General features: G+C 37.0%; 1 protein-coding gene across 3 annotated transcripts in view; it reads left to right on the top strand.

Annotated features, from left to right (window-relative positions):
• Positions 1-718: 718 nt before the first annotated feature.
• Positions 719-25,347, top strand: part of rai14 (retinoic acid induced 14) — a 54,548-nt gene continuing 29,919 nt past the window's right edge. For 2 of the 3 annotated variants that reach the window (XM_061734279.1, XM_061734277.1), the window contains exons 1-2: positions 3,460-3,727; positions 5,235-5,316. In XM_061734279.1, coding sequence (XP_061590263.1) covers positions 5,281-5,316 — 36 coding nt within the window. In that variant the 5' untranslated portion in view covers positions 3,460-3,727; positions 5,235-5,280. Of the gene's footprint in view, positions 738-3,459; positions 3,728-5,234; positions 5,317-25,347 lie in introns of those variants that run through there. The other variant, XM_061734278.1, reaches the window with a different exon arrangement.

The raw sequence follows: 25,347 nt of genomic DNA, 5'->3' as shown, positions 1-25,347 counted from the left end.
TACAGTGATTCACATCTCATGTAGTTCCTAGCATCAAAATTAATTTATTTGTTAAGATACTCATGTTAAGACACGAAGGTTCACCTTTGATTAAAATAACACTTAAAATGATGGATCCTATTCGCTTTATCCCTGTCTTTCTCTGCTTGCACAGCGATAATAAGCTGCCACTAGATGCCACTGTTCTTGCATTTACTGAAACAGCAGCGTACAGTACTTCCTCTGAAGGCCATAAACTGAACTCAGATATCAACATTTTCTTAGCGGAATAATCTTTATGCAATTCTGGCTATAGCTTTCACTTATTTAACTTCCATTAATTGTTTACACAGAGATTTCCAAGTTTCATAATGTGACTGATGTTACCCATTTTTTTACCCACTTAGTCACAATTCAAAAGAAACAGATACTGTACAAAAAGGCAGTAGGCTATCTAAAAAGTTTGAAATTTGAATTTAATTGATTATTTCAGTATGACATACAGTGAGCTAACTTGTGATAGGTGATATTATTTTAGCTTACCAGATGATACCAACATCACAATTTAACAACACAGACATGTTCCTACCTGCAATAGAACATTTCATTACAACATGTGAGCGTAACATCAACATGACTTGTCTGACTATTCCAGTTTCCCAACGTCAGAGCTGAAACACACTGAATTACAAGCAAAGACTACGTGGCATGGTATATATAGGGAGTAGCCTGCTGCAGCTTTGGCAGTCAATACATGGGTGAGTTTGGTTCATCTTTGGCAAGTTTTGAGATGCAATGCAGAAAACAAAGAATTTGTCAAACTTTGATAATGCTGAATAAAAGTTGGCCCTGGAAGTTATTTGAACTTTGAAGTTTAGAGTCAGCTCACTTAGCTGGCTTTAAGCCAAAGCCAGAAAAAGCAAGACCACCACCAAAGATAATGGTACAATAGCATAATGGTTAACATATTTGATCCATGTTTAAATATTTGAATTGATACATTTGGCAGTGTTTTGATTAATAATGCATCATGTATGTTCACATGAGTTTGAGTTAAAACAGGTTCATTTAGAACCTATTCTTAGGCTTAAGACATCATTTACAGTATAGCTATAAATAATGATTCTTTATTCTGGGCTGTTGCATTTGGGCTATTACAAGGCTAAAATATTTTAGTATTCTACGTATACTAGCCTGTGACACAGGAGTGTAGACGGATGGCTGAATGGATATTATTTCAGTGCTGTACTGGTTTAGTTTAAATTATCTCAGTTGCAAGTATGTGACTTGGGATCACATTCCAAAATGTGGAAAATATTCACAAAGACAGACTGGTGCAAAAGGCAATTAACATTATCTTTGACTATGTACTCCAACTGGCTTTTGATTTAAATTGCCACCAGTTTTTTTTTTTTTTCACATTTTCTGTGAGGTGTTAGGCAGGCTAGAGCTATAACGTACAGAATCAGAATCAGAATCATGTTTATTTGGCCAAGTCAGGTCAAACAAAACAGGGAATTTGACTCAGTTATTTTCGCTCACTGTACAGTAAATAGGCAAATGACAGCTCTTATTAACATATATACAATTTAAAAAAAAGTGAAAGGTGCAGCAGTATGAGGTAGACATGGTTATTGAAAGGTGCATTGTTACAGTATATGATTGTGGTGGTTATTATTATTATTATTATTATTATTATTATTATTATTATTATTATTATTATTATTATTATTATTATTATTATTATTATTATTGCACAGTGATGAATTACTCTGGGACTATATGAGTGATGAGATTGATTGATTGAATTGATTGAAGAATTTATTAGAAGAATTGCATAGGATCAGGTACAGTTTCATGACAGTACAGATTCGCTGATACAAAGTCAACTAAAAGGCATTATTCCAAGAAAGCATTACACTTGTTTACATTGGAGACCTTTTTAAATTCATATAACATTGAATGACATACAGGTAAGAAGCAGTACTTTGTAGGGAAGATTGTAGAAAAAAGAAAAGGGGGGAATTACTGTTATTTTCAGTTTGGTTCTTGAGTTCATCAGAGCAACAGCTTGGGGGAAGAAACTGTCTCTGAGTTCAGACAGACTGTGTCCTGGGTGTGAGGGGTCTGCAGAGATGCTACCTGCCTGTTTCCTGGTCCTGGACCGGTACAGGTCCTGGATAGATGGGAGGTTGGTCCCAATTATCCTCTCTGCAGACCTGATTGTCCATTGCATTTTGTGTCTGTCTAGTTTGTCAGGCACATACAGGTATAAGGTATGACTGTTAGCAGTGGCGTCAATTCAGTCGAAGATAAGATATGGCAAGGTTACGAGTCACAGAACTTAACTAGAGTATGAATCAACACATCCAGCAAATACTCATCACAGAAGTCTGCTATGTAGCTTATCTGTGTGGTCAAGAAAATTGGAACTTTTTCAAATGCAGTCTCGCTCACTGCAAAAACTCAAAATCTTACCAGGAATATTTGTCTTATTTCTAGTTAAAATGTCTCATTTTTAGTCATTTTTAGTCTCATTACACTTAAAACAAGAGTCATCGCCAGAAAAATAACTTATTTGACCATTTTCACCTATTTCAAGTAAATTTTCAATTGAAATAAGTAGAAAAATCTGCCAGTGGGACAAGATTTATCTTCTCATTACAAGCAAAAAAAAAGTTCTACTTATTTTAAGTGAAAATCTACTTGAAACAGGTGAAAATTGTTGTTTTTTGAGTTTTATGAGTCTTGTCTTAAATGTAATGAGATTTTTTTGACTAAAAATTCGACATTTTAACTAGAAATAAGACAAATATTCTTGTTAAGATTTTGAGTTTTTGCAGTGTATAATAACTAGTGAAATCAATCATGTTGTTCTGATTTGCATTTGTAGTTATTTTATATGTATTAAGTAATAGAATAATCAATACAAATAGACACAGAGTAATTCCATAAATGTATTTAAAAAACAAACATTTACATTTTCCCTTGAAGCCAAGGTGTGGCGGCTGCCGTACCTTGCCATACCCAATTGACGCCCCTGACTGTTAGTACTAGTACCACTTACAGTAGGCTATGTTTATTACTGTACTAATAATAAAAAAAAAACTACTAATAAAAAAAAAAACATTTAAAAAAAACACTGACATTTTCAATCTCGATGGGAAATACCTATTCAAAGTAATTAATCTTAAATCTTTCTGAATACTAGGAACTTTAGTTTTGCATTGTTGTATTTTTGCCGGGAATGCTCCTTTAATCGCACCGTGAATGGGACACAATGGGAGGAGAGGGTTCGCTCTCTGCGGTCACGAGAGCGGTGGGAGGATGACGTCACTTTCCTAAAGCCTAAATTATGGCTCCGCGTTAAATCGACGCAGAGCCTACGCCGTAAGGTGCGCGTCGCCGCGTCCCCTACGCCGTAGGGTCTGCGTTGGTGTAACGCGGAACCATAAATCAGCTTTAAAGCGGGCAGCGAGCGGCAGCTGAGCCGAGTCCCGGACGGGAGGCGAACCCGTGAGAGACACAACTTTTAATGTATGTGGACCGGGTCGAGCCACAGTGGAGTGTCCTTTATGCATTATCCTGGCGGACGTTGTGTCGCGACCGCTCGCTTCTTCTTCTTTTTTTGATTTGTTCAGTAGCTAATCTGTTTTTGTCTAAAAAAAAAAAAAAAAAAAAAAAAGCGGTTGTCTCTTTTATGTGTGCAGCCTTCCTGTGATTCCAGCATACAGACACACACAGCAGGGTAAGTGTGCAGGAATTTCATGTCATTTGTAAGTTGTTTCGGTTGAATCAATGGACCGGCATTCTTTTAAAAAAATGAAAAGCTCAGAAACAGAAGAAACAGCTTATGAGTCCCAGTGTTAGGTTAAACATGAAGAGCTACTGGCGCTGGGAGAAGCCTTCAGTCATTGTTTGATGTACAATAATTCACTACGCTTACATTTCATACTCCTTTAGCGAAACGACTTGCAGCTTTACTCACTATCGTTCATATATTCAAAGTATTCATGCAAAGCTGTCATTATTTTAAAAGCATTATGGACATGCAAAGCTTTCTGAGCTGGTGGTAGTCTATTAGCATTATTGTGGAAGTTTGATAGTGAATTTTGTTGGACTTTGTTCTCTTTCTGCCACATCTTAGACCACATATTTCTACTATATTCTATGTTTCATTTTTTTCATGTTAATATCTGGTAAATACTGTCTGGTACTGCTTTTTGAGTTTGATTTTGTACACAAATTTGTGTCACCAACCTAGTTCTTAAAAATCCTGACAATATGTGCTGCACGAATGTGGTAGACATGTAAAGCTAACTTGCTTGGATGTTGCCAGATGTTCCCCCCATGGATGCACTTATAACTTAAATTATTGTTATCCCACATCATATATGTGTGTGTGTGTGTGTGTATATGTGTATATACATATATATATATATATATATATATATATATATATATATATATATATATATATATATATATATATATATATATGATATGTGTTTGTGTGTGTGTATATATGAATAACTCTCATGCTTTGTTTCTTCAAAGTCTTTATGAATACCTGCATTTTAAAATGTTTGTCTTTCCAACCAAACTGCTTGTAATCATTCCAGAGTTTCAAATTGCTTACATGCGGCTCTCAGTTGAAATTCAAGTAGACACAGAGTGCCCTGCAATTTATTATAATGAAGTAAGTAAGTTGCCAAACTTAAGCTGGAATGCTCCGAAGGATATTTTGGGGTTAAATCAAGAACAAAATCCCTCCAGGCTTGAAAGACTGGAAATTGCTTGAGGCATTTGGAGCACAACAATTCAGTCTCCAGACATCCCCAAGGAATCTCTGGTGATTTATGACATTCTTAGAGGAAACGCTACAAAAGCCTATACCTTGTCCAACAGCACATTTAAATGAGCAATAACTGCGTTAAGTCAATTCCCAAGATTACAAATTAACCGAGCTCTCATGGATAAGTGTAAAAGAGTTATGGTTGCGTATTTCACTTCAAGCTACAAAATATTATCTTGCCTAATGAACATATTCCTATTAAAGCTTTAATAAACAAATAATATTTTTCATAAGGAAACTGATGATTTGTTCATGCAATAAATATTGATAGTCTTACTCACGATTCACTCAATTCTTACAACTAATTGGACATAACACACTGAAATACCAGAATAACATTTGAAATGAAAGATAATAAGACTGAGGCAAAGTTTTAACATCTGAATTTTGTTCCCAACAGCGTGGACTGAGCCATCGAGTGACTGACTGCATGGATCAGACTGAACATGAAGAGCCTCAAAGCCAAGTTTAGAAAAACTGATGTAAGTACTCTAGCATGTGCTCATGACAACGTACAGTAAATTGTGCACATGTGACTATGTGTGTGCAGGCATGTGAGTCACTGTCTGTATATGTATGGATTGATCAATTACATTATTATCTTTTTTTGGCCGAATGCCCCAGCTTTGGGGTCAGCAGGACGACATGACCTGTTGATATTTGTAAAAGAAGAAAAATAGTTTGAAAATTAAACAAACAGCGTTTATTGAGCGCAAAGACCACAAATATCATCAGATATGTATTACCTTAGATGAGCATTTGATCCTGCCTGTTATGAATCAGTCTTAAGACAGGAATTTCTCCATGTTTGTAAAGTTATTCATTTATTCCCTGTCTGAGTTGTTCTACACTCACAGGAAGTGAGGCGTCTCCACAACGTCTGACTCATCTGTTGTCACGGTGACCTTAATGACACAGATCTAAACGGCAGACAGGAAAAGTCTGAGGGGTTGTTTGAAGAACAAGACAAGTTTTTTTTGGGTGGGCGGGGGGTGTGTGTGTTAGAAGTTGAGGAGTTGGCGAATGAAGTAAGGAATGCTGACTAAATGAGACTTTGGTTTATGTTGACAGTTTCCACAAGATTAAAAGTTTGTGGTGGAGCAGGATAGTTAGCTCGGGTTAAATGGCATGTTACGCTGAAAGTTGGAGAGACTGCCTATCAGAGGAAGAATTAGGTGGAGTACAACCCTGCTTTTATTCAGTTATATCTACAACACACCGAGGGGGATAGTTAGAGCCTGAAATATAGTGTGTAGAGTAAGACATATCCCGGTGGGGATAAAATCTAAACCTCAGAGAACCACATGTAGAGCATGTAGGAATACCTCACATCATGTGCCTCCGCCGTGTGAAATTAGTGAAATATTTAAAATTTAGTCAGCTATGTGGGCAAGTATAATGGTGTCCATTCTTCTAGAAACTGTTAATACTGTGTGGAGTCAAATAGTTTTATTCGCAGTGAATAATACAGATGTTGTCTGTTTTTATCTTAAGTAGATGTGTTTGAACACATCTTTTTATAGAATCAGTTATATGTTGTTTGAAATGTTTTTGAAGCGAAATGCTCGTCCTCCCTAAAATAGTCGTTCGTAGGCGGCATTAGAGAAGACAGATGAGAGCTGTGGATGTGAATGTTGCTTAGAAACACAACTGAGGAGCCATCATACGTACTTTTGCACACCTCCTACTCATACATTGTCACATTTGGCTTCAGGAATTGTTCACTTTGTCTCCTCTTTCATTTAATAAACCAAAATGTTCCTATTTGTACACTGATATATGATAGAGTACGGAACTGGAAGTAGCTACACTGATTTTGCTGCATTATCCCTTTACAAAATAGGGAGGCTTTAGTGTTTTGATAAGTACTAATAATGCTTGACTAAATCATCTGGCTGATCTGACTGAGAAAAGCTTGTTTCTTGCTCATCATCCAGTGTAGCAAGCTCAGTGTATGTATGTATGTGAAACTAAGGCTGTAACTTTGTGAGTATCACAGTTTGATCCATAATGATTCAGATTGGGGCGGTGCTGATTACTCGACCGATTTTTCTAAAACAGTAAAGAACACACTATGCTGTCAATTTACCTATAATGTAAAAAAGAAAAAAAGGCCACTTTGATTAGTTTAATTCAGAATGATTTGATTAAGAGTAAAATATTGCAGAGTTTTCGTACCTGGCAAGTAGATTAGTTGAAACATATGAGTTCCTGGAGGTTTTATAGTTTAAAAGCTTGTTCAATCAAATAAATCAAACAGTAAATCCATTGATTAAACCCAGACTGCCTTAGAATATTGTCATTTGATGATCATCCTACAGAGGTTCGTAAAAAAGAGTAAGCTCTTATATTCAAAGGTTCAGAGTTAAAGATCTTTCTAGAAAACTGCGAGCAAACTCTTTTTGGAGAAGAAAGTTTGATGCTTATAATTTTCAGGCTCTCTCTTGCCATTTTACTCAACTGATGTTTTCTAAAACGGTGATATTATTTCATTAGGCTTGATTGGTAAACTAAAGATAAGCATTGTGATACAATGACCATAAATGCTGCAGTTTGTGTCCCACTGTTCTTGTTTTTAGCAACCAACGCCAAAGCTTCCTTGGCCATTACATTTGTGTTTTTGATCACATTACACCATTTTTTCCTCCTTAAACAGAACTTAACTTGGTGATGGAATATGCATTTGTTTTTTTTCTGGAAACTCTGGAATTTTTTGCTGGTTAGCGGTTGGATTTTCAACTTCTTTTAACTTATTTTAACACTGTGCAAGTAGATGATGTCAGCTTTGATTATACTCAGTTCTGTCTTTCCCGTAATATTGTAGAAGCTAATTTTCTCATTGCTAACTTACAACCTGATAATTCCTTAAAAACCAAAGTGTGTCATCAGTATGAAAACTCCAAAAAGATGCAAGGCCATACAAAAAAAGTAAAAAAAAAAAAAATCTTAACTAAGTTTTAATCTTATAAAGTTATGTTTGCAATTGTTATGGGGATTGATTTATCTCTCACAAACCAGTTGTTCATAAAACAATATATTCTGTCATTCAAGATCAGATAATATTTAGAGACTAATGAACAAGATCTTTATCTTCAGTGAACAAAACCGGCGTTTTAATGCCGTGGCAACCTTCCAGTACTGCTGTGTACACTTAGTGATTAAAATGAATAGTGTTGATTAATATATAGTGGCTTTGCAGGGTAATTTGTTTGTCCTAGCTAATAGTCATTCCACAGCTTTTTATAGAGATCCCCAGCTATTTTAATAGAAAGGACAAAAAATATGGGGTTCTATTTTAGGCTGTGTGTCATTGACAGATTACCCAGGAATGTTCCCCCCAAACCAAACCTTCATTTTTATTTAACAAAATAACAGAAACCTAGTGCCACTGTAAATAGCTTTTTGATTAAATTAAGACATTTCCAGTCAGATAACTTGGAATGGAATCTGTGGTTCAGTTTCACAATGTAATGAAATGTTTCACTCTTTATAATCCTCCTCCAGCTTAGTGAACTGAGTGCATTAGTCAGCCAAACGTTTACTTAAACACCTCTTAAAGATGTGGTCCAAGTACTACAGACAAGTTAAAAAAAAAAGAGTGTGGGAGAGAACAAGATGTGTTATTATTGTAAGTGATATGGACGTAGTGGGTCAGAGCTCAGATGATAAAATGGCAATGCAGTTATGTGAATGAGAAAGAATGTCCTTCAGTTTCTGAGGTTTTATGTGTATGGACATTAACAAACAAAAAAAAAAAAACGTCTTCGGTCCTAAAATTTGATACATACAACCTCAGATGTACAATAACATAGGACAATGTGTTATCATTTATTTTGCAAAAACTAAGCCAAATGAAGAAACCAAATGAAGAGTATGGAAAAACTAAGCACTCTTCATAATTTAATTGCCTGGGGAATCACCCTTTGTAGCTATTGCATAGAGTAATCTTTTGTGTGATGCTATTGGTCTCACATCATGGTAGAGGAATTTTGGTCTGTTTTCGTTTACAACATTGCTTTAGTTCACTAAGGATTATGAGCAGTCATTTATTCCAAGCTTCTTTAAGGTGCCATCACAGGATTGAAAGCTGGACTTTGACTATACCATTGCAGCGCATTTTATTCTTTCTCTTTTTTTAGTAATTCTGTTTAGAGTGCTCCCGTCCTTTGGAATCATTGCCCTATTGCATGGCCCAAATTTAACTGGTCATATTTTAATTCAGAATACTTTTACTATATAGAGTTGGTGCGTGTCCATGCCCTGCTACTACAAAGCAAGCCCAAATCACTACCAACACGCTTAACAGTTACTAGGAGGTGTTTGTGCTGGTTATAGTGTACTTAGTAGTACAGAAGTGCAAGTACAGGTACACAAAAAGTGTCAAAATGGCAGGTAAACTTATCACTGCTAATGGGCAGAACTTAAGTCTATCACAGTTTAACTGACATTTACCTCCTCGGTCACACATGCACGTTGGGAGCATCAACAGCGTTGCTGTACATTGACTTTGAATGGGGTGATGTCAAGCATTGCTGAACTAAATTGTGGGTCCATCTTGTCACATTGGATGTTTTGCTCTCATCTGGCTCCAGTCAGAAGTTGAGAAAAGTTAAACTTTTCAGCCATTGTGACAGCCAGTCAAGTTGTGGCTACACACAGCCTACATGCATGACTTTGTCCTAGGCTGTCTTGTGTACCTAGCAGGAACAGATGTGATTGGTTGTTTATATCAGAATGACGACAGCATCAGTAAGGAACAACCCAAAGCGTCAGAAAAATCCACGTTTGTGTGACCACATCGCTCCTGTGTGAGTGCACAATTAAGATGACAGGTTAAACATCCAGGACGCCATGCGCATCATAACTTACACGACGGTGCTTCCCAACCCTGTTCCTCGAGGCACACAGTCCTGCATGTTTTAAATGTTTCCCTGCTTCAGTGTATCCTGATACAAATGACTGTGTCATTAACAGACTTGTGCAGACTTTGACGACAAGCTGATGACCGTCCATTAATTTGAAACAGGTGTGTTGATATCAAGAGACATCTAAAAACATGCAGGATAGTGTGCCCTGAGGACTAGGTTTGGCAAACACTGATATACGACATGATCAAATAAACCTGTTTGGAGAACTGGGATTTACATGTGAACTTAGTCTAAACTTAATCTTTTATGTATCTAGTGAGAATACAGCAATGTGATTGTCACACAAATGAGTCAGTGGATTCATAAGAAGCTCATTTTACCTGGTTAAATAAAGGATATATATTTGCAACTAATATTACCATGGTTCAGTTGTGAGCTCATTTTGTCCCATCAGATTTGCCCAGGAAAGTTCTGTGCATACCTTTTGCCAAATAAGAAGGTTCACAAGTGTTATTGTATCAGAAACTGTGAGGTTAGTAGTTATACAAGGACTTCATCTGAATGTGTGTTTTCTATTTGCAAATTCCTGAGACTCTATGTGCTGAAGTATATTTTACATTTATCTTTGCCTGCATATGTATTAAATATTTTGTTGTAATTTTTCAAATAATTTATGAATCGCTTGCAGCTACACATATTTGGGCAAACAAACAAAGCATCTGTGTTTGAGATACAGCAGTGCTTAAAGAGAGACGGGCGGTGTTATCTGGTTTCTGGGAATGAGTTTGGCAAACAGCCACTAAGAGACTCAGAGAAATACTTGCTGTGACCTCCATTTATAATCTCAGTAGTGAATTCTCTTTGATTTGCAAAGCAAATCATCAATTTCATTCAAATTAATTCCAATCAATGTTGATATAATCATATAAACTTAGGTACAGATATAAAGTGAAATTAAACTGTGCAACACTATGTTGTAACATTTCAGTCTGACATTACGCATTTCTGCCCATGTAATTGTACTAACACAGTTCAAGTGCTTTTCAACTCAGTTGTAGAAAAACGATTGATGTTTAAAGCTTGCTACGTATTTTTGTGAATATTGCAAGGAAATGTGCCTGAGTAAAACTGGACTTGGTTTTGTTCTTGTGGACCTTTTTTTTTTAACTAAATTCATATCAGCAGTGGTATAAAATATTACCTTCAAGCGGAGCCAGTACATTTGGAGCGCTTGGAATTGCAAGGCTAAGCACAGCCACAATAAAGCGCATCAATTGGAGGGGAAGCAGCCTATGGATAGAAAGAAACATAAATAATCCAATTGGCAGCTCACCTTTCTTATCCAGTCACAAATAATGCTCTCCGTTTCTTATTACATCAATACCTCACCTTTAGGGTAGTCAAATGCCACCTAATTCTACAGGATTGTCTAAAGGAGAATTAAATGGACCACAATATAAGTAGTTGATGAGCTATTGTGAGGATTTCTTGTTGAAATACTATTGCAGTTGGCTACTACAAAGGACTTTAAGAACCAGCACCAGAATAATACTTTTTCATACCTTTTTCATTTTTGGACTATAAGAAAACCTCAATTTCTGTATATCAAGCAAAAATGAATAAGACGTGAAATATTTTGCACAAGGATCTCTGCACAAGCTTTGCCAATCAAATTTGACAAGTGGTGCCAATGGACTGTCAATTTTGAGTGTCATCACATGTTACTGTTTGGAAAAATTCCAATTGGTTATTTTAGTTGATAATCCTGCTATTTTAAACAGACGATCCCTTGACTTTTTTTTTAAACGATTTTACCATTATGGAGTAAGATGGCTTTCAAAAAGATGTGTCCATGTTATAACTATTCATATTCATAATGATAAACATTTGTATGTAAATAAAAAAGTTGTACCCAAAATTCTGCTGTAACACACGAGTCTGATAAATTATTAGGGTTATGATTGTTTTTAGGACTGTCTGAACAGTACAATTTAATGAAATAAATAACTAAATAAATAAATGTTGGATGGGTTATTTACTTTATCTTTGATGGTGCTTCCCCTGCGTTACCCGCGGTGTCCATGGCTGAACTGTTGCCAGCCATCCTCGGCTTAGGCACATCATTCAGGGTTCGATTGCTTCCCCCTATGACCTGCCTGTGACGTCATTTCAACAGTTTTTCGACTCGTACCCACAAACCTGAATTCATGTTCACAGTGAAGACTCGTAGTCATAGAAATTAGAGTTGTATTCATAAGACTTTGCACTAAAAGCTTTTGGATTCATACTCGCATAAAAACAATCCTAAGACTCGTGTGTGTTACAGCAGAATTTTGGGTACAACTTTTTTATTTACATACAAATGTTTATCATTATGAATATGAATAGTTATAACATGGACACATCTTTTTGAAAGCTATCTTACTTCATATACCATTACCTTACTCTCAGGCCTTTCTTACTATCTCCACACACACACACACACACACACACACACACACACACACACACACACACACACACACACACACACACAGTGTGTGCTTTTTTGCCTATTAAATCTAATGTTAAAAGTCATCTTAGTGTTGAACACTGCTAACACTTCATGCTCCCCCAGCTGCTAGTCTAAGCAGGATTACTCAAAGCTTACGCACACACACATGCACTCATACTCTTGCATGTGTGCATATGCGTAGTAGAACAGTATCTACATCAGACACACACACTCTCCTTATCACCCAGCCGCTCTCTGTCTAATTGACATGTGGATTATTCTCTCTCTTCTCACGCCACACAGCTGTTTCATGGCATCAATTAATCTAAAGGGCAAGACTGAAGGCTAACGTTACAGTAACAGTTAGTTGTATTTTTTGGCCCTTTCAAAATGTATAGCATCCATCTATCCTTATCAGGAGTTATGAAATATGTCTGCTGTGTTAACTGGAGCAGAACTGCTGGAGGAAAAAAAAGCCACATGCTGATCATCTGAAAACATTTTGAGAAAAAATGCCTTGTACACAGTTTGGTTAAAAACATTGAGCTAGTGTTTCCCAGAATTCTTCATGCAGCACATGAAGGAGCCATTAGATAAAAATGATGAACATTGCTTTTCCTACAAAAACGTAAAATACAAAACAATTGCACAATTTAACTCACTGGGGTGCAGGAACCCTTCAGCTATAGAACGTTTCCCTTAAATGAACTACAGCCTGAAGTATTCTCACTTGGCTGTATTTGATTTGGCCAAGCCTCCCTTGGTTTGGCATGGTTTGTTCTGGCTGGGTATAGTGAAAGGGTATTATTACTGGAAAGGAGTGTAAAACCTTCAAGACAGCCCAGGATCAATCTGTAGAAAGCATGGAGGAAGAGTGTGGGTATTGTGTATGTAACTGTCAGGAGATGGCAGACTAAGGGATATCTATGACCATAGTCAGATACTTCATCCAGGATAATCAGGTGCTATTTAGATGCAAACAAAATAATACTTGGCAGTTGTCATAACTGATGTAAAAATATATATGTAATAGTAATATAAGGTCTGGGGCCATATGCCCACTAATCCATGAGCAATTTTGTACATTTTCCCCTTTGTCGTCACGTAGTGGGTATATACTTACACAGATACATCCCTTAGTTATTAAATGCAATGGAAACCCCCTTATGATGGATGAATTTATTTGTACAAAATTGGGTCAAGCTGAACTATTTCATGCACTGCCTGGGTGCACTGCCTTCCCGAGACGCCTTGAGAATGCATTCAACTCGTCGTTTTGCTTCCTGTAGAAAATGAATAGGATCTGTGCAATGCAATTGATTTGTCACATAAATTGGACACCGGCCAGGAGTAATTGCAACTTTAATTGTGACTGTCAGAAATGTTATAAACCAAGGCATTTCAGTCTGTTCCTTGGGATTCATCCAAGCACCTCACAGCATGAACACATAAAATGCATAACTTGAAGGATTAGTCATTTATCTGATTTACTGACTATTAACTATCTCACCAAGTTATTTTGGCCACATAGTATTATGAAGAAGCAGCTATTAAAAGCCCCCTTTTTATATACCGGTACAATTTTTCACTTACACTAGTTTAAGGTGCCACTTATAGCAACCATTCATTTGCTAATGGGTTACATCAGCAGGGCGGCAGTGGCTCAGGTGGTAGAGCCACTGCCGGTAGAGCCAGTCATCCAACGATAGAAGGACTGGCTGTTCGAACCCCGCTCCCCCAGTCATCTGTTGTTGTGTCCTTGGGCAAGACATTTCACCCTCATTGCCTCCAGTGAGGGCACATACTGCTGTATGAATGTTCGGGTGGCATTTGGAGAGGCTGTTAGGCGCAGATTGGCTGCCACATTTCCGTCAGCCTGGCCCAGGGCAGCTGTGGCTACTCATTGTGAGCGCTTTTAAGTGCACAGTATAAATCTAATCCATTATTATTATGGGCATGCCAAGTAATGGCATGACCATATTGCAATCGTCCAGAATGGCCCAAAGGGCAATGTTGCTAGCATTTTGCTAACAAGCTAAAGTCGCAAAACTCCCACGTCACACCAGCGGGTGTACAGCATGACCCCGCTCTGATGTGGAAAAAAAAAATCCCCAAAAAATAAAACACGCCCGAAAAAATGAGGAAAAACATGAAAATGAAGGCGATATAAGGGTATACAGAAAAGGTTTCCCTTTTCTTATTATTCCGCACTCTTTTTTCGTCTGTTAATACGGCCCGAACCGCAACGTGCACCCATGCATGCCATACATCGTTGGATGCGTCTCCATCGTGCCTCGATGGGCATTACTTTTCTCAGTAATAGGGGTTACCGTGGCAACGCTAGTTGCCAAAAAGCAAAAAAAAAGGCGAAAATTCGGACGCTTATTGCTCGGCCGAACTTTTCGTAGAGACATCGTTGAAACTTTCAAACACTCGGCCCGATTGGCACTAACGGACCGTAGAAACTCATTATGCCATTATTAAAATTTTTTGCGATACTGACCTTTTACTTTTTTTTTTTAATTTTCATTTGACTTTGGACGCTTGTTGCTAGGCAACAGATTATCGTAGAGACATCGTACAAATGTTCCCTGACTCGGCACGCTGTGGAATTCAATAGATTCAAATTTCATGAAGCTGTGATTTTTTTTTTTTTTTTAATATTTTTATCCCAGTTTTTTTCCCATTTTTTTACCACCCCGTGCTCCTACCTACTGACAGTCCTGGGCATTGCCATCCTCTACCAACCCCGGGAGGGCCCTGCACTGAGCTCAGGTCTCCTCCTTAACCTGAGGAGTGAGCAGGCCGCATCTTTTCACCAGACAGGGTGGGGCTTCTCCGGCCGAACGTAGCGCGTGGAAGGATCACGTTATTCCGGCCGGATCCTCCCCACCCCATCTGGCGCCCCGGTTGGCCAGAGGGGGCATGTATAGCCCAGGACTGTGTGCATGTTTTTGTGAGGGTAGCTGATGAAGCTGTGATTTAAGGAAAATTTATGTCAAAATCCATGCCAAATGGCCCCATTCATTCGGATGGAGTTTCTTACCATGGTGAAAAAAAAACCTATCCGTTAACGTAGCCTGAACCGGAATGTGCACCCATGCACGGCATACATCGTTAGATGCGTCTCCATCGTGCCTGGATGGGCATTACTTTTCTCAGTCATAAGCATTACCGTGGGGATGCTAGACGCAAAAAAAGGCGCACGCCATTAATAACTATTGGGAGCACAGGAATGAATGCAATACATCCGTAAACACCTCAAACTTAAATATAACCACCTCGAACACAACCACTACAGCCCCAAACCAAAGCAGCGAGAGGGGACGAATGGGCGGTAGGGCATGCCCATACAGGGTGCTTGCGCAAGTCTTGAAAGTCTTAATAAGTATGGAATTTTGAAACACTGTTTTCCAGACCTTGAAAAGTCTTGAATTTTGTGTGAAAGTCTTAGTAAAGTATGGGGAAAAAATGTATGGTAGAATTTTACAGTATGCTCAAAGGCATTGTGAAAATGTGAAATTCATGTACTTGTGATTTTCATGTTTTGAAACGTTTTCATCAGTAAAAACATAATTTACTGTGAATAATGCATTCGTTGAATACTAGGCTATAGAAAATTCTAACAAACATTTCTAATAAACACAATTGGTACAATCTTAACCAATGAAGTAGGCAGTAGGCACACAAGTATACAAGTATGTAAAGTTAAGGTCTTGGGAAAAAAAATATCAGTTTTAAAAAGGTCTGGGAAAAGTCTGGAATTTTAATTTGGAAAAAGAGCAAGCACCCTGCCATATCAAAATTTCCTGAAATTTTCTAGTTATTATTATTATTATTATTATTATTATTATTATTATTATTATTATTATTATTATTATCATTTTATTTTTTAACACCATACCCCAAATTAATATTTTTATTTGATTCTATCTATATGAATATACTTTATATTTTATTTTCCTTGTTGAACATGTTTAACTTAATCCTAGGAAAGTAAGAGTAAAATCTCCTGGAGCCTATTTAAACAGGGACTCAATTAAAGAAGCTGCCCAATATTTGAATTTAGCGTGCGTCTGCATGCGTTTGCATGTAGATTTATGTGTGAGTTTACTTTCAACCAAGGGTCAGTTTGTTGTTCCATGTTAAGGATTCATTGATGATGCCAGAGGCTTGTATGCTGCTCTTTTTAAGTGTGGCATTTCTCTTTTCCCACAGAGGATATAGGACTATGGAGTTTAATCTTGACTTCATGTAGACAAAATGAAAGATACAACTATTTCCTGGGAAGAAAGAAAAAAGGCAGATAAGGTGAGAGCGAAGTGAGCGCAGTTTTAGGGTTGACAAGAATGGGAAGAGTTTTAAGAACTGATGAGATGCTATGAAGAAATAATATATTAGCAAAGGAGGAGAGCTTCCAGATGATGGGGAAGAAAGTCCATAAAAGAAAAACCCTACTGCAGCAGACTCCACACCTGAAGCTCAGTTCAGACCTATTGTATTGCACTGGAACAATATTCACACTAAGGTATGATTTAAGGGGGGCCAGCCTCGGTGAAGTCGAAAAAAACTGAGATGGAAAAACTGTTTTGTGAGGTGTGTTTTCAGTTCTGTCTAATGATTTTATGATGAAAGTGTCATGTAAGTTTATAGGCACAACTCTGGAATAGTTTGGTCAGACGAATATGGTTTCCTGTATCAGTTCAATGGAATTATTTTGCTTGGAGCACCACAGAATGACCAATGAGGCTGTGCAATGTTTTTTTTCTTTTTTTTTATTGGACTCCATCCTACTTCGCCTGAATGTGTATGTGTCTGTATAAATTGCTTGCGTTATCACGACTTAAGTGAGTGATGCTGTGTATTTTTTCCCTACTCCACTGGCTTTGTGAGCAGCCCCCAAGTGTAATGAGGCTGGTTTGCTCTCCAACCCCAGCAGTGTTTTTTATAGGGCAAAAAGACTATTTGTATCCAGAGGAAGTTTTCCAAGAGCGCTATTTTTTACTGGAGGTCTGCATGCACCCACAATGGTCCTGTGCTGGCCATGCACTAAACCTTCAGCTTTAATTTGAAATGTGAGTATGTTTCAGTTGAAAAGAAACAAAGAAAAAAACCTTTTTTAAAGTATTTGAACAGTATTTACGAGCCCTCCCCACACCCCCATCCTCGTTGTTTTTTTTTTGTTGTTTTTTTTTTTTAAATCATGCTCTAGGGAAGTGGCAGCCTTTAATGTACTTCAGACTGCATAGTTTATATACTCATCAAGACTGATTTTATTAGAGCCCAGGATTGCGGCATTTCACTTCATAAAAGATTCTTGTAATCTGTTCAAGTTGTTTGTAAGGGGCGATAGGTGTAGCTGGAAAGTAGTACATAATTTAATAGTAGGACTTATTTAAGAGTCATTAATATGGAGGGAGGAGCTGCTGGATGATGGCTATATTGTTTTTGTTTTCCTCTCATCCTGGTCCCTGTTTTCAGTACAGATGCTGAGTAGATGAAATAACAAAATGTCATCAAATTGTATTTGACATTTTGTGGATTTTAATTTACAAATTTAAATAAGGTATTTAAGTTATACTTGCAAAAACATTTCTAGAATGTTACATATTAACAGCTGTCAGTCTTAAATTTGAACACATTTGACACATTTTCTATTTTGCTTGATGTAGAATTTCAGTTATACAGCTGTGCAGGGCCTTCTGTTTACATGTCATTACACTTAGCAGACTCTTTTCACCAAAGCAATTCAAAAACTGAACATGCACCCACGGAAGCTGGAGCAGAACATCCAAATTCCACACAGAAAAACTCCTGCAGGGAATTGGGCCGGGAACTTTCTTGCTGTGAGGCTACAGTGCTAACGGGCCCGTGCTGCTATGTCAACTTTTTTATTGCATTGTTTTGAACGACAAATCTGAATGTTGCAAAGCATTGTAACCAAGCAAATTACTTATTACATAACCTTAAATATTTAGCAGAATCTGTATTGGAAAGACAGTTTTACATTTTGCAAAAAATACTCAAGGCAATGTGGTCTTTGACTTACAGTATAGACCAACATAATTATGTGATATATTTAAAATGAATATATCACTGCCTACAAGAGACAAATAATATCTGTGATAGTCTCATATAATGGCAGTGTTGGTGCGAGGGGAAAAAAAAGAAGAAATCTACTGGCAAGGAAGTAGTAGGAGTGCTATTTAACTTGGTTCCGATTGATGTCTATAAACTACAGTAAACAGTCTATGTGGGAGGACTACCACATATGTACTTAATGGATGGCTGCACAGAGACTGATGCATTATTCCAAGTGTTTATCTGAATCATGAATGCTCCCAAACTGAAGTTTGAGATATATATTAAACAAAACAAACCAAACATGTGTCAGTATTAAGTTAGAAAGGGATAATATTTCTTCTATTGTCAACTTTATTCTAAAGGCTGGTGGCTACAGCTTTATCACATACCCAAATCTGCTCTAGTCAATAGTCCTTCTGCAATAATTTTAAACTTGTATCAACTTATTTTTAAACATGCATAATATACTAAATTGTAAGTCTAATAATGTTGAATTTGCAATGCTTTTATGCCGCCTTGGGTAATTTGATGTATGGCGCAATATGCAGGGTGTTGAACTCATTTTAGATTGAGGAAAATAATATTAAATTTTAAGCACATAATTAGTTTTTCTTAAAATAAGGTTGCTAAACTAGAGAAATGTTTCCCATAATCTAGATTTGCTTCATTATCTAAATGTGAGGCTCACAATAGCCAGTATTATATGGCAGCATCTGTTATCCTAAGAACAACCATCTGGTCTTTGTTTAACTGTTCTGCATACTTACTCTTTTATTCTTGGTTTCAGAATCTAAACTATTGTGGTGTGTATATACTTTGCATGTGTGTGTGTGTGTGTGTGTGTGTGTGTGTGTGTCGTTGTACTACAGAGGAGAGTAAGCAGTTTCAGCTGTGGCCTGAGAGAAGGGAGGTATTGTTTGAGGACATTTGATCATTGAATTTGCTGCACGTAAAGTTTTTGAAGTTATCAGGCACGGCTGATCAAAGGGCAGATACATTGTTCTTGTGTCAGAATATCTGTGTTCTGTTCACCATTTCTCTTTATTCTGTAAAGTTTACACTTTTCCAAATTCTCCTCAACTTCCTGTCTGGATTTCCATCCTCTGTCTTTTAAACAATGAGGTTTGGTCTAATTTATTTCTCACTGGAGTAAATCTTGTTGTTTTTGTGAACAAACCTTCTTCACTTTTGAAATAAATCCCACAGAAATCATAATTCTTACTTAAAGACAAATGTGGGTACATGTTTGAACTGGTATGGAGGATAGTGCAGGACAAAATATTATTAGGGGAAATAGTTTTCATCATAATAATCTTGAATGACTGTGGCTGTTTTGTCTGTATCTACCAGGCATATTCTGACTTGGTCTATTTGAATAGTTTCCATACTCTATCTTTATATTCACCCCATTCAGTGTTTTTCAACATATTTAGCTAATTCTGTATCTGTCTGGCCTTTTGGTGAACTGGGTGTTTCTTGTCTATCCACCAGCTCTTGTCATTCTGCCTTTCGCTCCAAGACTTAGCAAGAGTTCCTGAATACTAATATTACTTTCTTTTTTTTTTTCTCATTGCCCATTGCATTATGAACTTGGATTTTGGTGTCATAGTTGGTTCAGCTTTTGGTCGCAGACTTCTTAAATACACAACAAAGCTTTAGGAATAATCATAGCTTTCCATACATTTTTCAACAGATATCAATAAGCATCAAAGGAAAACATGTATTGCATTTTTCAGGTCTGTCAGAATTCACAATGTTCAAAGTCAAAAAAGTTTCTCCCAGAAGTCCCAGAAATGCTCTGTTTCTTTGCTAAACTGGTTGGTTTTATTTGTGAAACTATTGGGCAGACAACATTGATGCCATATACAAAAAGGGACAGAGTTGACTACACCTGTTAAGGAGACTGAGGCCATTTGGAGTCTGTAGACTACTTTTAAACACCTTTTATGATAGTAGTGTTGCATCAGTTGTTTTTTATTCTGTTGTTTGTTGGAGAGGGGGGAGCTCAGAAAGGGACAAGAAAAACATGCTGATCAAAAAAGCTAGTTCTGTCCTGGCAGACCCTCTCGAGTCTGTTGAGCAGTTGGGTGAGAGGAGAATGTTGCAGAAACTGTGATGGACAACTCCTCCCACCCCCTGCATGTGACGGTGAGCGCCCTGGTAAGCTCCCGTAGTGGCAGACTGAAACACCCCCAGTGCAAGACAGAGCATTTCCCGAAGTCTTTTATCCCAATGGCAATCAGACTTTTTAACAGTTCCATGTAGTTTTTACTGTTGTTGTTGTTGCTGTCATTATCTAGTGACAGTCGCATGACATTACTGCAAAAAAAAAAGCACCACTTAAACCACTGCACTTTTACTGTTTTTATATCCTTTTTTTTACTGTGGGGTTTTTTTTTTATATCCAGCAAGCAGAGTAGTCAGTCTTTCTATGTTTTTTTACGTAATTTGTTTATTATTTGTCTGTCCTGTTTTTTTCCTGTTCTGTGTCGTGCTGCTGTGACAAATTTCCCCTCGAGGATGAATAAAGTCTACCTACTAGAGATGGGCGGTATGGACTAAAAAATGTATCACGATCATTTCTGGCATTTATCCCGATAACGATAAAAATGACGATAAAAAAAATACCAATTCATATAAATCTATCTCGCTTTCAGATCCGCCATGTTTGTTACACAAAAACGTCATCAACAGGAATGTTTCTTTCTTTCTTTCTTTCTTTCTTTCTTTCTTTCTTTCTTTCTTTCTTTCTTTCTTTCTTTCTTTCTTTCTTTCTTTCTTTCTTTCTTTCTTTCTTTCTTTCTTTCTTTCTTTCTTTCTTTCTTTCTTTCTTTCTTTCTTTCTTTCTTTCTTTCTTTCTTTCTTTCTTTCTTTCTTTCTTTCTTTCTTTCTTTCTTTCTTTCTTTCTTTCTTTCTTTCTGGCTCATTTCCTCCTTCCTTCCTTCCTTCCTTCCTCCCTTCCTTCCTTCCTTCCTTCACGTACGTTGTGCGTTGATTTAACGCAGAACCATAAATCAGCTTTACACAAAAACGTCATCAACGGGAATTTATCATTTTTACCGCGAGATGACAAATTCTTATCGTGGGGAATTTTTTTGACGGTTTATCGTGAACGGTAAAATATCGCCCATTCCTACTACCTACCTACTTATATTTGCTAAGTTAAAACAGTGTTTTGCCCCTTCCATGATATTTAGCAATTTAAAACATAGTGATGGCAAAGCAGCAGTGCATAAAAGCACACAACTCTTTCTTTAATGTCAAGAACATCAATAATATAGCTTTATTTGGCAAGAAATGCCTAAGATTTTCTAAAGTAAATGGTTATGTGTTAAACTTAATTTGTAACTTGCCAATTTGAATCCTACAAGCATGCACTGATATGTCACCATTTATCTTTCCCCGTTTACTTTTCGTCTCACATAACTAATTGTTAGAGGAAAAAAAAACTAAGCTCATACAAAATTACTTTAATGAAACAGGGAGACCTATTTGGGACATCAATGTTTGCCTCAATTTATTGTAAAACTGAAACGATTGGAACAATTACGATAATATAATCTGTTTTCAAAGCTTGACAGATTGATTCCTGCAAAAACATGAGTGGAGAGAAGGGTAAAGGAAAGTTAATAAGTAATAAATCTGTACAAACTAAAGTTTATAGCAAGAAGAAAAAATGTTATTGAAATCTTTTAAATATTTACCAGTCTCTCAGCATGTCTCTCCAAACACTAAATAACCTCTTTACTTCTTGCTTGCAGTTGCTTCTTGCTCCCTTTCTGTATCAGACAGCCTCAGGACTGCATAAACAGGAAACACTTAATGTTATCAGCACACTCTTTGTGTGTCTTAATGAGTGTCAGGCCAGAGAAAGAGTGAACACACACCCGGATCCTACTGTAAACACACTAACGGCGGCACAAGAAGCACAGCGAGGTTCAACCTGAAGGAGAGGCAGGCAGACGGAGGTAGAGGAAATAAACCTCAAAGCAGGAGAGGAAGTGAATTTCACTTCCTGACGGTGAGCTATGAATGAAGTGGTCCTTCCTGGTTAAATCTATACTTTCCCGAAATAAAAATAATCATTTCCTCAGAACCGGCAGAATGTTTCTTGCCAGGTTACGGTCACTGACATGTCCCTCTTTCCTAGTCAATGACTTATTCATTTGTTTAACCATTAGCCTTTAAAGAAAGAAAAACATAAATGTACACGAAAATGGTTGTACACCTATAAGACTTGATGAAGAAAAAGTATGAAAAGACATTTACCAAAATAAATAAATAAATAAATGTTTTACAATGCACTTTACAGAAGCACATTTACCCCTAGGTAACATGTTAGCATCCACATTTGACCAGTTGGCCCTCAAACCAAGCAACATTTTATTGTACGGTGCCCTTTTTGGTGTTAACATCTTTTTTTGTTGAATTACTTTTGTTGCAACTGAGGTCTGCAGTGATTTTGCCCTCTCCCTGCCAGTACATGATAACTTCATCAGCCTCCCTGCAATGACACTACATTTGTAAGTGGCCGAAACTGGAGCGATGCATTCCGCTCCACTTAAACCTGTCCAGTAAAATATAGCCTAACACTATCAGTGTCATGCTGCTTTGTCCTCACCAGCCTTCCTTTTTTTTTTCCAGCCTATTGTAAATACACAAGCCTTCCACATTGTCATACTACAGTGTCCATTAGTGCTTTTACAAGTGCCTGCGTTGGTGATTTCCTTTTTGTTGTGGTATCGTTTGGATTACTCCTCTAACATGTCAGTGTTAATTGGAGCATGAATGGCAACATTTGTTTGATGTCAACATTGTCAAAGTTATACACAAACCGCAACCCAGATTCTAATCACAATATGCATTCTTAAAACAAAACAAAAACACATTTTTTTTTGCTGTATTTATGTTCCGTTTTGGGTTAATTTTTTTGAAGAGCATGACCACTTTGATGTTAAACATCAGTCCACAGGGGAGAGCTTTCCTGAGACAGATTTGTGTACATAAAGTTGTACAGATGAAGCAAGAGTGGTTTCTCTGCAGTGCAAACCTCTTTGAGAAGCATTCAGTGACATAATAGTGATAACAATAATAACATTTATAGTATCAATAAACAGTATTGAGTCTATTTGATAGAGTAAAGGAACGTTGACTCTGCACTTCAGACAGAGTGGAAGTTCAGATAAGATAGGCACTTCTGAAGGATCTTTATCGTTGCTCTGAATGTTCAGCATTTTTCTCAAATGACCAAGAACAGAAAATATCAAGCAAATGTAGAGTGATTTGAGTAATGTATGATTAACTTCAAAATGCTTGAACCAAAAAATTAAAAAACATAGCTGTTTTTAATCGTCTCTATTGTAGACCATTGCAACCTCTAGTTTCCATGGTGCTCTTCCTCTAACTCTTCTCTTTGATTTGTATGATGCGACCATGGATTACCCTGGATATTGTCTACACTTAGATTCAAAATTTAGACTGTAGTATGCATGACTTTTTTTGCAGTATTCCAAACTGTGTAGATTGGAATAAATGAATAATTGTTTCAACAATATCTGATGAGAGCCCCTCAGCCAGTTGAATATTCATGAATAACATTGTACTGGAGAGCTAACAATTGCTGCCTGAGAGAATACTGAGATTGCGTGATTGTTTAATTAGGAGACTACAAATTTGCCATTTAGGTATACTTGTGTGAAGAAAATCTTTTTGCAACAAAAGAAATTGAAATAGATGGAATGAAGAGTTTCCCATCATGCATCTGATGGAAATCAAGTTCTGGAGTTTTGAGTATACCATATAAGGCCCTCATATATAACAGCAGAGTAGAGTTGACTTGAAAAATATTAGAAAGAGAAGGTTAAATATCATACATACCTTTTATGTTTACAGCTCAAAATTATATACATCAAGCCAAATTTTCATTCTTTAAAGTTTCGTTCAGGAAAAATGTATCTGTACCAAACCTTTGTCCTAAATTATAGTTTAGTCTACTTAGATAAATATTAAGTGTCATGTGACCGTACTTAACATCTGACTGCTTTGTCAGTCTATCATTAGTCGGGGTGGGTTTGTTATGCTGCTGTTTCCGATTCACAAAGACTCTCAATTAAAGTAGTTGGTCCTACCCTTCCTGGTATCCATAAACAAGATAAGAAGAGTGCTGCTCATTGCTCAACAAATACTGCTTGTATTTATATTAAACGTGTTGAATAATATAATAAAGCCCCTTGATGTTCCTTCTCCATTCTGTTGGGTGCTTCACTTAAAACTTGGGCAAAATATTATCAGAACATGAGTATATGTTAGGGCTGTGCGATTAATCGATTTTAAATCTAAATCGGATTTATTAATCACAATCGATGTTAAAAAAAGGAAAATCGGAAAATCGATTTTCCTTTTTTGCAGCTGACTGCATTACAGACAGAGCCCGTCTAGTTATCTTTGTTTGGTCAAGAAAATTGTAAATGTTGTCACTTTACTAAACTCAAGGAGGATTTACAGTATCTTTCAATGCACTTCATTCCCAATAGGGAAATTTGTTTGCTATTTTTCTTTAAAAATAAAAATAAAATATTTGAAACAAATTATTCCATTGTCTTTTGTAGTTTTACCAAAAAAATCGAAATCAAAAATCGGGTTTTCAGAGAAAAAAATCGGGATTTTATTTTAGTCCAAAATCGCCCAGCCCTAGTATATGTATGCCTTTTTTGGAGTTTTCTTCTCTTAATTCTCTCTTGTTCAACAGTTTCAGTTGTGTTTTTAGTAATTGATGGCCTCATTGCCTTTGATACTGATTGAACAACACATGACTGTCTGCAAGAAGTCATGAGACTTTCTTTACCAGCAGGGCGAGAGGAAAGTCGACTTACTTCTGTGAAAACAAGAAATTCAAACCAGTACACCATTTGGCATCTGTGCATGTGACTTCAGCTATCTTCTTCTGTTATGTTTTTTCTGCTTCTTAAATGGTCAACATTTCGGTTGAGGTAGCTCTGTTAATCCTCTGGAGTTCAAAGCAAAATGAACCATGTGAGGAACTGTAGCAGTTCATGACCAGCTCTTCG

Source organism: Cololabis saira, chromosome 11, assembly GCF_033807715.1.
Source record: "Cololabis saira isolate AMF1-May2022 chromosome 11, fColSai1.1, whole genome shotgun sequence".
Classification (NCBI taxonomy): domain Eukaryota; kingdom Metazoa; phylum Chordata; class Actinopteri; order Beloniformes; family Belonidae; genus Cololabis; species Cololabis saira.
The sequence above is the reverse complement of the archived record's forward strand: the minus strand, read 5'-3'. Positions and strand labels throughout refer to the sequence as shown.